The sequence below is a fragment of the Cheilinus undulatus genome, linkage group 2, assembly GCF_018320785.1.
Source record: "Cheilinus undulatus linkage group 2, ASM1832078v1, whole genome shotgun sequence".
NCBI lineage: Eukaryota > Metazoa > Chordata > Actinopteri > Labriformes > Labridae > Cheilinus > Cheilinus undulatus.
In genome coordinates, this window is record NC_054866.1 from 35,274,237 (window position 1) to 35,287,177 (window position 12,941).

At 37.8% G+C, this 12,941-nt stretch overlaps 1 protein-coding gene across 1 annotated transcript in view; it reads left to right on the forward strand.

The window, feature by feature from the left end:
• plch1 (phospholipase C, eta 1) overlaps positions 1 to 12,941 on the forward strand; it is a 117,165-nt gene that overhangs the window by 43,707 nt on the left and 60,517 nt on the right. The window contains exon 3 of the mRNA XM_041796034.1: positions 11,462 to 11,608. Within this exon, the coding sequence (XP_041651968.1) occupies positions 11,462 to 11,608 (147 nt within the window). The remainder of the gene's footprint in view (positions 1 to 11,461; positions 11,609 to 12,941) is intronic.

Below are 12,941 nucleotides of genomic sequence, written 5' to 3' on the forward strand. Positions count from 1 at the left end.
ACTGTTACTTAACATTAATAATTACTCAAGTAGAAGTAAAAGTACTCATAAAAATAAGTACTTGAGTAAGAGTAAATAAGTACCTTATTGAAAGACTACTCAAGTAGTGAGTAACTTCATGAGTAACTTCATTTTGTACAATTATTAAAACATATTGCATTACGACATATTACTCAGGGGTAGTAATGTAAACTGTACATTGTCATAAATAAAGTAGCATAACTTGCCAAAAGTAAAAGAAATAAAAACTTAATATATAAAGCAGCAGTCAAGTTATGTTTGTTAATCACAATTATGGGATGAGAAAAAACTGACTCTTTTTCTCATAATAGTTATCTTATTCCTAGATGATGATTTTATTCTCACATAAATGAATTTGTACCTTGCAGTTCTTACTTTTTAATCACATTATATTCATTTTATCATGTATTAATGATTTTTGGCTCATATTTATGAAATTAATCTTATGAACTGGCCTCATTTCTGACTTTTTGCCCGTTTTTATTTTATATTTTTCTTTTTAGCTCCAATTTATGAATTTTTGTCCTGATTATCACACAATAAATTTGGCCTACTAGCCCCATGTTATAACCATGTTAGGTATAATCACTGATATAAGAGATATGCCATACACACATGATAATAATATCACCTATGACGTGATGGTAAATGGCGTCTGAAATCATGCATTTATGAGACACAACTGTGTCTTTGCAGTCTGCAAGTTTAACCAGAGACTTGAAGCTAACTTAACTAACTAGCAGTGCAGTTGTTAGCTTGTTTAGCTTACTTACCATAATGTGCTTTCTTAGATTTGACATGCTATTTTTGGAGCTTGAGATTTCCACCGTTTTAGGTAGACACAGTAGGCAGCACATTATGTGGCTGTTGCTCCTCGTCGTTTGAAAGGCAAAGAGTCTTGATGTTGGGCCAGGGATGAACATCCTCCTCTGAAGGAGACACAGGTATTACATCTTCAGCCATTATCTCCAACTGTTGATAGCTCAATAACTACTCGCAGAAGTAGGATTTAAAAAAAAAAAACAACTACTCAAGTACATGTAACGGAGTAATTGTAACCTGTTACTACCCACCTATGGAAATGATATGCTATGATGTGAAACAATATGGTAAGATAAGAAGATATGATTTGGTAGACATAGATAAGAAAATACGAAGTGATACGATAAGGTAAGATAGGATTGGATACAGTTCGATACCATACGATGAGGAATAATACAATACAAAGTTTTACTAAAGCAACAATTCCTTTTCCCTAGCAACGCCTGAGGGCTTGACTAATAACTGCAAATGTCATTTCAATCTCATAACATTCTTAGGGAATGTAGTTCAGTACTCCAGTAAATAGGATGGGCCATGGATACAAAGTACTCAGCGGTACTTTCTTAATGGATTTATTAATGAAAAGGCATGAAGACACGGGAGACGGTGAGTCATGTGATCATACTATAAACCTGTAAGCTAATATGGACAGTCATCTGATAGAAAGCTTGGTTTTAGTCAAACCAGTTGTTTGAATGTACAGAATAATACCCTCTTCTGCACTCTGAGGTCACAGAGGTGAACCTGAGCTGTCCACACCCTCCAGGAGCTGATTCTCAGAAACACGTCAATATTTACATGCTGCTTTATCAGAAGCGTTTCTTATGGCTCTACAAAGAAATAATGACTTTTTTCATTTGTTTTATGTTATTCAAATATGTTATTCAAATCTTCTGACAGTAGTTTATAGAATTTACCTCTCAGTGTCCAGGTGAGCCCGGAAAAAAAGTCATGTTCTACTTGTAGCTCGTGTGTTACAGCGCCATCATGTGATGTTCTGAGGACACTCATTGCATTGCTCACCAGCATCCCAGTCATTAAAGTTGTCGCATTCACGAAATTAATTAAATGAAATTATGAATTTGCTCATAATTGTATTTAATTTGATATTTTGTGCCCTTGTAGAGTATGACTGCTACACGTTACCATGGTTACTTTTCTCGTCCAACGGCTGTGGTGCATCAATTTGGAACAGTGTAAAGATTTTTTGACCAGAACTATTTGAGAAGTTCCATAAGTGTCCATTTAACAGAAGCTAATGAGCACCAATGGAACTTCTAGAGCCAATCAGAATCATCAATCAAGATCATGGTATAATATAAGGTAGGACAGGAAGATTTGATGAAAAAAAAAACAGTACTAGAAAAGCACTTGGAGAGCCCAGACCTGCGCCATAAGCCCTATCTCCCAATAGTGAAGAATCCTTGAAAAAAATTCATGGATCTGTTCCCATGTGCCCCCCACCACGGCATTCGCCAATTACTCCCTCCCCGGTGGGGTGGAAACACAGTGAGGCAAAGCATTGGCTTTGCTACAGGTGGACTGACATGTTCGAAGCGTTGCCTGCTGGTGCCAACAGATGCACTGACAGTCTCACCCATGGTCTCACTGGACAACTAGAAGTCATGGCAGAGGGTGAATATTCCTCTATTCCTCCCAGCATTGTGAGTATTCTCTCTACAATTCGCTGTCTTTCTCTCTGTTACGCTCCAACTCGTCTCCTCGACCGGACGTGCATCTTTCAAACTCTATAAACTCCAAAACTTTGAATAGAAACACACCCAGTTCAGTTCTTCCTTATGCCATTTCTGACATTTCCTGAAAATTTCATCAAAATCCGTCCTCAACTTTTAGATTTAAACTGCTAACAAACGAACAAACGAACAAACCCACCCGATGACATAACCTCCTTGGCGGAGGTAATAAGGTAAGGCAAGATAAGAAGATACCATTCAATAGGGTAAGACAAGAAGATGCAATATAATACTTTAGGATTCTAAATAATACAATATAGTACAATCAAATATCAAATGATAGGATGCAATTTTATACAATACTAAAAGGTAAGATAAAAAGATACTGTGAGATATGACATTATACACTGTATATGACCAAAGATTACCCAGTCTTCTTCCTCTTTTATCATGTTTTCAGTTTTGTCTTTGGTTAGCTGATATTCACTCATGTCATCCTCAGTCATATCATCTGCCACTTTAAGGAGTCAGTAGTGATACTGTGGTCAAACTGGCAGGAAAAACACAGTATTATTTTAAATGACAATATCAATATTCGCCACCAAAGATTCCACTAATTTATGATAATATGTGATCAGGATGACAATATATTTCTGTTCTGATCATTTTCCCATCTAAGCAGATAGTTACCTATTAAAATACAGATTGCAAATCATGATCTTTTGAGGAGGCTGCTTTTAATGTTATTCTCCTATTAATATTATTGATCAGTAAAAATAGTTATTTTTTACTGAAACAGGGTTATTGTTATGGACAGATTACAGAGATAGTTTAAAAATTTTTTAAATGGGGTCACAGAAGTACTCGTCAGTAGTAAGTGTATTAGCCATAGGATATACTGATCAGTGTGGCCCCTTTAAGGAGAGATGAGCCAACAGCTTCCTTTTTTGACAAACTTTCATTTAGCATTGCTGGATTTTCAGTTTATTTGTGAAATTTTGAAAGTCTATAAAACATCAGCATTGGCAGTTTTACCATTAGGGAGAGGAAGGCAATTGCTTGGGGCTTTGTGCTCCAAGGGGCCCCAAGATACAGTCATTGTAGATGTGCATTAAAAGAGCACGGCCAAAATGACCTTAAATGATTTAGGTTTATTTTGAATGTAAACTAGCGGCCAAGATTGAATAAAATAGCATCAAAATACTTTTTTGTCATCCAAATCGCCCTGTATGATGTGGCTGTGGCTATTTTACCTACTACTGATGAAGACCTGATGAAACTTTAAAAAATTCCCATACTTATCACTTTAAGAGAAGAATCATCCAAGTCTGCAATCTGCCTTAACTCTGAACAGCTTTTTGAACATCTTTCAGCGCAGTTCTAATCCTCTGGAAGACCAAAATAAGAGTTAAAATTAGAGTTAATATGTGTTGAATGCTGATTATCTTACTTTCAGAGAAAACTGTTGAGTAGTATGTTTAGTTCATCAGCCTTAAAAGCACTTTTTAATCTTTATTTTTTGCTGTTCAGCTGATGTGGCCAAATAAGAATTATTCTACTCTAAGTGACTCTCACTGTATTAGTTAAAAATGATTTTTTAGGAAAATATTTTCTTGAAAAGCTTGATTTGATGTTTTAACTGCTGCTTTTTATGCCAAAGTGAATGACTTTATTAACAGTGTTTAAATCAATGATGCCTTTTGCTTAGGAATTCAGTGTTAAAGCTGAAGTGGTGACATTTTAGTCATTAATCTTGTAAAGCTCACACTGAAAGCTCTATTAATCACAATGAAATTCAGTCGATTTCTGAAACCAAAATAAGTAACAGCTCTCATTTTGTTTGCTCGACCCTAACAGATGATGTGGTTTATTTTGACCTTGTGCTGGTTCTTCTCTGAAGGCCTTGGTGGAAACACTTCTCGCTAAACCAACAGTGATGTGTGTGAAATAAACAGATCCCTGTGGAAATCAGATCCCAAGTTAGCTGTTTTTCTTTCATTTATTTACATGGCTGGCTGTTTCTCTTCCCACGTACTGGATTGTGTTTCCATCATGGCAGGCTGTGTGACCAGCAGGACATTCATGATTTGTCTTTGGAAATACAAAGGTTCAGGTTCATGTGCTTGAGTGTAGTCGTGTGTGTTTTATACTACAGTCCCTGAAGTGAGTCAATGACTCAGATTATAGTAAGTACAGTTTTTGTCATTTAAGCCTCTCCTCAGGCCAGAGAGTCTGTTAACAAGGCATCAGCTCAGTGGGAGTGCTGTTAAATGATCCTCAATACAGAGCTCTTAATCCAGGAGAGATTGACTTAAGTTGTCCTTAAAGATAGTCACCCATGATGTCTCAAAGAAGAAAGATTTGCAGAACCGCAAGCATTTTTCGTTTTCTTATCTTTCCAAAGGGTTAATGGACTTCTACAGATTTTAGTTTTAAACCCAGAAGACTGTTAGACATCAAGCAGTGATCACAAAACAAGATAAAAGCCCCCCACTCCCAAAATATCCACCCACGTCTAATAAAAGTAAGCTAAGTCAAGATGTTTTTATTTGAAGATTGTCTTCAAGCGACCACATCTGTTCGGAATTTGTTCAAATTGAAGATATAAACTTGTTCAGTATTCTGTTGTATAGAAGGAAACCCAAAAACAAACAAGGTATGAATTTCCATGTGGGACAAAACAATGAATAATAAATAGGAAGCAAGACGAAGAGGGAAGCTCAATAACTGCAGCAAGTCTATTTTATATCCTGACTTAAGCTTATGCAGTTTTACTTTCCCATATTTTAACACCATCTTTGTAACTTTATTCTTGTTTTGTTCTATATTTTAAATTTTCAGTGAAAAGTAGGGGCTGCACAGACTAGTCGACTAGTGGACCAGTCGACTTTACTGCTGTGTGATGACTCTTTTTGCTTGAAGCCGACTAGTCACTCATCACAAGATTAGGCAATTATAATGCCTAATGTGTAGCACTTTTTATTGATTTATCTAAGGTTTTTGACACTGTAGATCAAAATTTACTGATAAATGTGCTTCACCACATTGGCATGTCAACCCAAGCAGCATCATGGTTTGTCAGCTGTTTGATGTGTTTAGATGGCTGGATCCACTTCTTCCTCTCTGGAGCTCCTAAAGGCTTGCCTCAAGATTCAGTCTTAGGACCTATTTTATTCTGGTATGTTATATACCATATTAACCTTTTGTTGTTTGCGCTCTTACCAAAAAATGTTTGTTAGCTTCCTGTTCTAAGGAGAATATTGATTATGATTTTCAAAATATATAAACTGTTGGTGATTTTAAATTATACCCTTATCCTAAATCATTCATGATTTCATCAATGACTAGTCGAAGTCGACTTTTATCACGTGAAAGTCGACTTTAAACATTCTCAAGTTGTGCAACCCCTAGTGAAAAGTAGTCCTAAGTTTAACATAAGTTTTTCCTGTCCATTCTGTAATGTTTCTTAGGACCTAAGCATGTAGCACCCTATTATGTAATAATTACCTGATAATGTAATAACGCCTGATAATGTAATCAAAATTTACACTTAACTCGATCGAAAATGTAATAAAACCCAATAATGTAATAACTTCACCAATAATGTAATAAAATATCCTGACTGATATTGAAATAACATTTTTTCAAAACTGATAATGTAATACTTGACAGATAATGTAATAAGTATGTTCATTTTCAGTCCAGAGTTCTACATTTTGTGTTTTAAGAATCTAAGAATGTTATATACTCTGGATTTGAAACAACAGAATGACTATTGGGTTAAATTGCAGACCTTGAGTACCACACAGCCATATGCACATGTGCAAATGCTTGGGAGACCAGAAGTCCAGCTCAGATAAGCTTCTGAGCAGCACTGGAGACCCCAGGTAACTCTTCCCTAAACATACCTCTTTACTTCACAGATTCACAAGTTCAGCTTCTGTGTGGTCAACGCTGTAACAACTGGTTATTACGGTACTACATTACTAGTAAACAACATTATGATGAGTAGCTTACAGATCTGCTCATGAACATTAAGGGGGGATCAAGTCAGCTAAAATATGTAGACTAGTAGTATGAATGTCTTTGGAAGCAGTGGTTCATTTAACTTACCGTAAACCAAATATAAATTATAGAGGTTGGACATCTCACCAATAACAATTAATAACATGGATACGTGGATACTGTTATCAGGCGTTATTACATTATCAGGAAATTATTACATTATAGGGTGCTACAGAGCACCAAATGGTTTGAGGACGTAATCGTAATTCCAAAGTCAAAGGATTTTTACTCCTCTCCATCTTTTGTTAGACTTTTCTGCATCTCAGCGTGCTCAAAAAGTCATGAAATTTTGCATATGCAGCAAGACTTGCAAAAATTGCAATATTCCATACGTTTTTTCCCTCTGAGACCAACGTTGTTTTATTTGTCACACAGGTTGTTTAAAGTTATTTAATTTTTAAACTATAAATCGTAGCTTACTTTTTTTTCTCTCGGCCTGTCTGTGTGCCATTCCAGTGACGCTATCCACATCTTTGTAGCCCTTACAGAGGATTTTCTAGTGAGACTGGAAGTTGGGTGGCTTTCAGGGGTCTTTAAAGATTAAATCCACACCAGTAACTCTGACATTGAACATCTTTTTTATCCACTTTTAATCAATTTTTTATCTTCCCTTCCACTAGTGGCTAATGCTATCCACCACACTGTTTTGTTGTCACATCATGCTTTGCCAAACTGCAAAGCAATATCTTTACTCGAAGATCATAAAGGGGATGGCCTGAATGATCTTGATAGAGAGACTGAGAGAGAGCCTGATATGTGACCCTCTCTGTCACTGCAGACAGAAACTGCTTTGAATAATGGCTTAAATACAGCCAAGTCATAAAAGCGAGAGTTTTGTCACAGTGTGATTATTTTTTTCACCTTTGCCTGCACAAACCAAAAAAAGCATCTTTAAACATTTTTTCACCCTCATCATGTGAAATGTGTCCATGAAACTAAAACAGTGGTTTACTTTTTAGTAAATACACCCCATGGGGTGCAGTTTTACTTGTGCAGAGTCTTCAGTTCTAAACAAAAATAAAGCTGTGGAGTCGAGCTGAGCTAAGGAGTGCTTCTCTGCTCTTTGTCTTTTGTTATTGTTATGATTGAGAGTCTGCTGAAATCGTATTTAAAGGTGGTTTACTCTTGTATTTCATCAATGTTGTTAGGAGTGAATCAAATCAAACTGATGTTAAAGAGAGAGTAAACGAAGTGTTGTAAGCACAGTGGATCTAATAGAGCCTACAATATGTCCCAGTGAAGGTTGTTTGGGGTGAATTCTTTACATGAATTATTAACATTTCAACAAAATATTACAAGCATTCTCTTTAGTTACCTCAAAGATAAACTATAGGACCTACTGTATATAAGAGTGCTGATACTTGTAAGCATAGACATATTACATGCAAAACATCTGCTGCATCCACACTTATGCATAACCAAAGAAATAAGCATAAACACACTCCTACACATAAACACACAGGCACGCTCACACTCCACTAATGAGGCTGGAAATCTAGCCATGTCTCTGCTGTCGTCCTCGTCTGTATTCCTGCCACCAGCTGCCACAAAAAGTAACAGGTTTGAAGTTTAGTCTTTTATCCTTTTCAGAGCTGGACAGTCGGAGAGAGAGAAGCAATCAAACACAAAGTTACTTCTCTCCATCATTTCAGGCCTTATCGTCTCCTCTTCACAGCTCTCCTCTTCTGTCTTTCTTTCTTTCCTTCTTCTGATTCTAGTGGCTTTAATTGAGCAGTCGCCTATAGAGAAGTGTAGGGGTCTTTTTGTTCTCCTCTGAGGGTTTGATGCACATACAGCACAGTATATACTGTAGTTCAATTAAGCATAGCTGAACAGATGCAGAGCTGTCATCTGCCCTGTGGAACTATTAAACTCTGCTTTGCAATCTCCAAAAAATTGTATTGATGTATCACAGTCTAACCTTTTTCACACATGCGGTCCTGAAATTTTCTAGAGCTTTTTCACAGCTGGCTTTTGCTGAAATCATACTTGCATGCACTTCGTAACAGGAGACTTTAGACTGAAATTATGTAAAAATGATGAAATGGCAGACATAGCAGTGCCCAACACTATAATACCACTCTCTGTCTTTGTATTTGTACACAGTGCAATCAGACATATGCAGAAAAGAGTATCAGGCCGCACGTTGTGTTCCAGTGGCTCACCAGTCCTGTGAAGTAAATTACATACCCCCCTTCAGCTTGAAGGGTGAATTTCCCTGGATATTCCCTGCTGTGTTTAGACATCAGCTCACCCTGAATTCACATGGAAATTATAATAGCAGGTTGGAGGAAAAATTCCAGGTGAAGTCAGGCAGAAAATGTCTGCTGTAACAACAGTTACTGCCTTCATATCAGTGCAAAGTATATTCGGACAAAGGCACACTATGAATGAAAGATCGATGAAGATAAAAGTGAGCAGACAAGAGTGTAAAGCTGTTTCATTGTGCATGTTGTTGCACCAGTGGCTCACCAGTCGCAAGATGTTAATATCAAACCCCCACTCCAGGCTTGTACAGTGGATTTTTATGAATATTCCCTACTCATCGAAAACCTGCAGACATTTTCTGGTCTTTAGTTAATTAATTAAAACAACCATGATGCACCTATACAGCTAGTCAAGGTTGAAGTTTTAATTAGCAGGTTCCCCCCTTTTTTTTTTTCTTAAGGAAGACACTACTTCTTTCCAGAATTTTAGTGTGAGTCTTGCTTTGTAACACTTTCAACTAGGATTAGTTTCTACTTGAGACTTAGGGTGCTTTCACACCTACGTCATCTGGTCCAGACTTTAAGAATTTTCAGTTTGATCCAAACCAAAATATCTCCCCTGGTTTAACCAAGGTCCACACCAAACAGTTGGACCTTGGTCTGATCAAGAGATGGTCTCAGACCAAACTGAACCACGGTCTGGTTCATGCTCAGTGTGAAAGCATTATTTTGAAAGTGGGGGGTTGTTATCAGTGGCCAAATATTTTCTGAGAGGATGAAAGAGAGGGGATACAAGAAGAGAACAGTGCCACCTGTAGATAAAGAAACAGCAGTCTGTAAGAAGGCGCTCATCTCTCACACTAAAACCTCACTTAAAACACCTTGGTTTGACCGTGCATTATTTACTCTCCATCTCTCCAATTTTGCACAGCTGTGATTTACGAGCTGGTACCATATGAAGCTCCGTGTCAGGATGGGTAATCAAGTGTGATTTTGTAATTTTTTTAATGACTGTCAGAGCCACAGGCTTATCCTCACGGCCTATTTTCTTTTCAGTATTAGACAATTTGCCACGTTCTGTGAATATTTGCAGAAAATAAAAATGAAACAGACTCAGTGTGCAAGGTTTGAGTGTGTGTCGTACACACAGAAAATAATGGACCCATAATAATGAGACTGTATTCGCACAGTGTGAGCCCATTAATCCTCTGAGCCTCATGGAACTATATAGATTTTAAAATCATTTAAGGTGGCAGGATGGACTTTTTGCCGGGTTGAAACTAAGGCCCTGTCCACATGGAGACGAAAACGATATATTGCCGTTTTGTTTTGAAAAAGCTTTCTGTAAAGGCGGGTTCATTTCAGGAAATATCCGCGAAAGCATGAGACCTCTGGAAACGACTGAAAACGCTGTAGTGCATATGCCAAACCTGTATGTGGCGCTGTGTTGTTGCCACAGAAATGCACCAAAAGAGAAGAAGAACATCACAGAAAACTGACACAAACTTTCTTCTACTTGCCCATCTGGTTGTTCTCCACGTTGGATTTAAGAACATCTGGTGTGTGCGTTTTGCAGTGGTGGTAAAGGAGCATCAGATTTTTCTGTAAAAGCCATAACAAGCTCAGTAGCTTCTGCAGCATGAACACAACCATGTAGCCTGCTATTATTGTTTTGGCTGGATCCGCACAGGCGCCTTAAGGGAGCTACGCTGTGTGTGACGTAATCGTTTCAGGAAAGATGCGGGTAGCCATCTACACAGAGACAAAATGGTAGTCATTTATGGATTTATGCACTCTAGGACCGTTTTCGAAAAGTATTTTTACAGTCACCCAAAACGGCATTTTTGTGTGGATGAAATGCCGATACGACAAAAAACTTTTGCGTATACGTCTGAATTAGTCTCCGTATGGACGGGGTCTAAATCAGTCTTTGCTCAGGTCATGACCTGAGTGCCATGGTAGCTTCTTACGTACACATGTGGGCTGGGCAGGAGTCTATTTTGCTATACATTTCACAAAACACAAAAATATTTCACAAAACACAAAAACATTTCACAAAACACAAAAATACAAGATGTTTTGTGAAATATTTTTGTGTTTTGTGAAATTTATTTTTCACTTTTGAAATATTAATCCTGTTGGCCATTTGCTGACTCATGAGAAAAAGGGTCTATTAAATTTAAGTTTATTTCATGCAAACTGATTTGCAATTTCCTTTGCACAACTGGACATTTAGATTGAGACAGAGATCTCCAAACTTAAGTTCTCAGAGTCTGCAGGGATAACTAAGTAGTGTGAAGATTTCCTTTTGAGCAGCCTACAGGCCCGCTGTGAATCTTTTAACAGAGAGACACACATCAGCCCTGTCTCGATCTTAGTCATCTCTCCTTCTTTTCTCTTCTTCTTCCCGTAGCAGGTCAGTGTGTAACAGAAAGGCATCCTTGTGCGTTCACACAGTAACATCTCTGTTGTAGTTTGGACTCTGACCCACATCAGCTGCTGCCTGCTTTGCTAATTGAACAACCCTGTGACATTTGGCTTCACTTCCCCCTGAAATAGGACAAATAAAAGCAGACACCTGTTCTCTTTGTGTCTTTATATAATGCTCCTCTGACCCCGGTGTTTATGTTTGAGTGTTTTTTTGTTCTGCAGTGGAGAGATGCATGAGTGTGATGCAGTCAGGAACACAGATGGTGAAGCTGAAGGCGGGATCCAAAGGCTTGGTGAGACTCTTCTACCTGGATGAGCATCGCTCCTGCATCCGCTGGAAACCATCACGCAAGAGTGAGAAGGCCAAGAGTGAGTATGCATGGACACACAGATGCATAGGTACAGCTGAATGCACTCACAGATACAAGAGCATTCACACATTTCTCTCTATGACTGTCACTCCTGCTCCGCTCTGATGCTGCTGCTTTAGATTTAAAAGAAAACATGATATAAGAGATTATTAGGGCCTGAGCTCTGACCAGTGCGAGGGCCCTATTGGTATTGAAGGGATTTTTTTTTCTTCTGCATCTTGTCAGCTTGTTTTGGGGGCCTTAATATATGTGAAAACTGTGTTTTTTCTTTTTTGCTCAAAAGTTGTCCCCCTCGAGAAATAGCCATCTGGTGGTGGATCGGTGTAAGTCAATGGCACAGTTTACTCTAGGGGGCGCCAAAAGTGAGATAGGGACCTGGGTAAGATCTACATGTGTGAAACTCGGAACACATATGTATCATGATGAGACGAGAAAAAAATTACATCATGACCATCCTCCAAAACATACAGGAACTGAACCACAGATGCCAAAATGTCAAAATTTGGCATTTTTTGCCCTGTTTTTATTTTTTAAAATTTATTTATTTATTTATTTATTTTTACTGACAGACACTTTGCACATTTAAACAATTTGTCTAAGGGCTTTCATTTGATTGCCTCCAGAATTTTTTTACTCAAACTAGACAACCATGAGACCAAAATTTATTCAAATGGTGAGTTTTCACCATAGGGTAGGGCCGTTATAGGTGCCCAAAGTTAAAGTTCGTTTTTTGTCTATTTTTTACCATAAATTACACCAATATTGCTTTATAACTTTTAAGTGTTTATTTCATTCATCACTTCAAACTTCACAAGGATAATCACACATTGGTTCTGTATACATCCACGCATCAATATCATTACTTTGCCAGTCAAACCTTTGCACCACTGATTTTTGATGTGTTTTTCATGAGTTGCAACAAAAAAAAAATCTTCATCGGCACACCGTTCAACTCAGGCTTATGAATTGTGGTATGCATATGGGTCATCACCGGACCAACAAAAAAGCCTGGACCCAAGCCCAAATCTCAACCGGAAGTCCACACGCTTCATCACAATTTCACAATAAGCCATTTTTTGTGTCATAACTCTGGAATACGTTGTTGTATCTTAGACGAATTTCATGTGCCTGATAACAGTCCACACTAGAACACATTCATATTTGAAATTTTGAAAATTGTATAGCGCCACCCTCTGGCAAGAGAAAGTAACTTCCTTATGAACTTCACATTCAAGGACCTTCATGATTAGCCAAATCATGCTGAAATTCGCTCATGCAGTTCCCAAGGAGTTGCCATTACACATACTTAAGAGTCCAAATTCTTAAAAAGG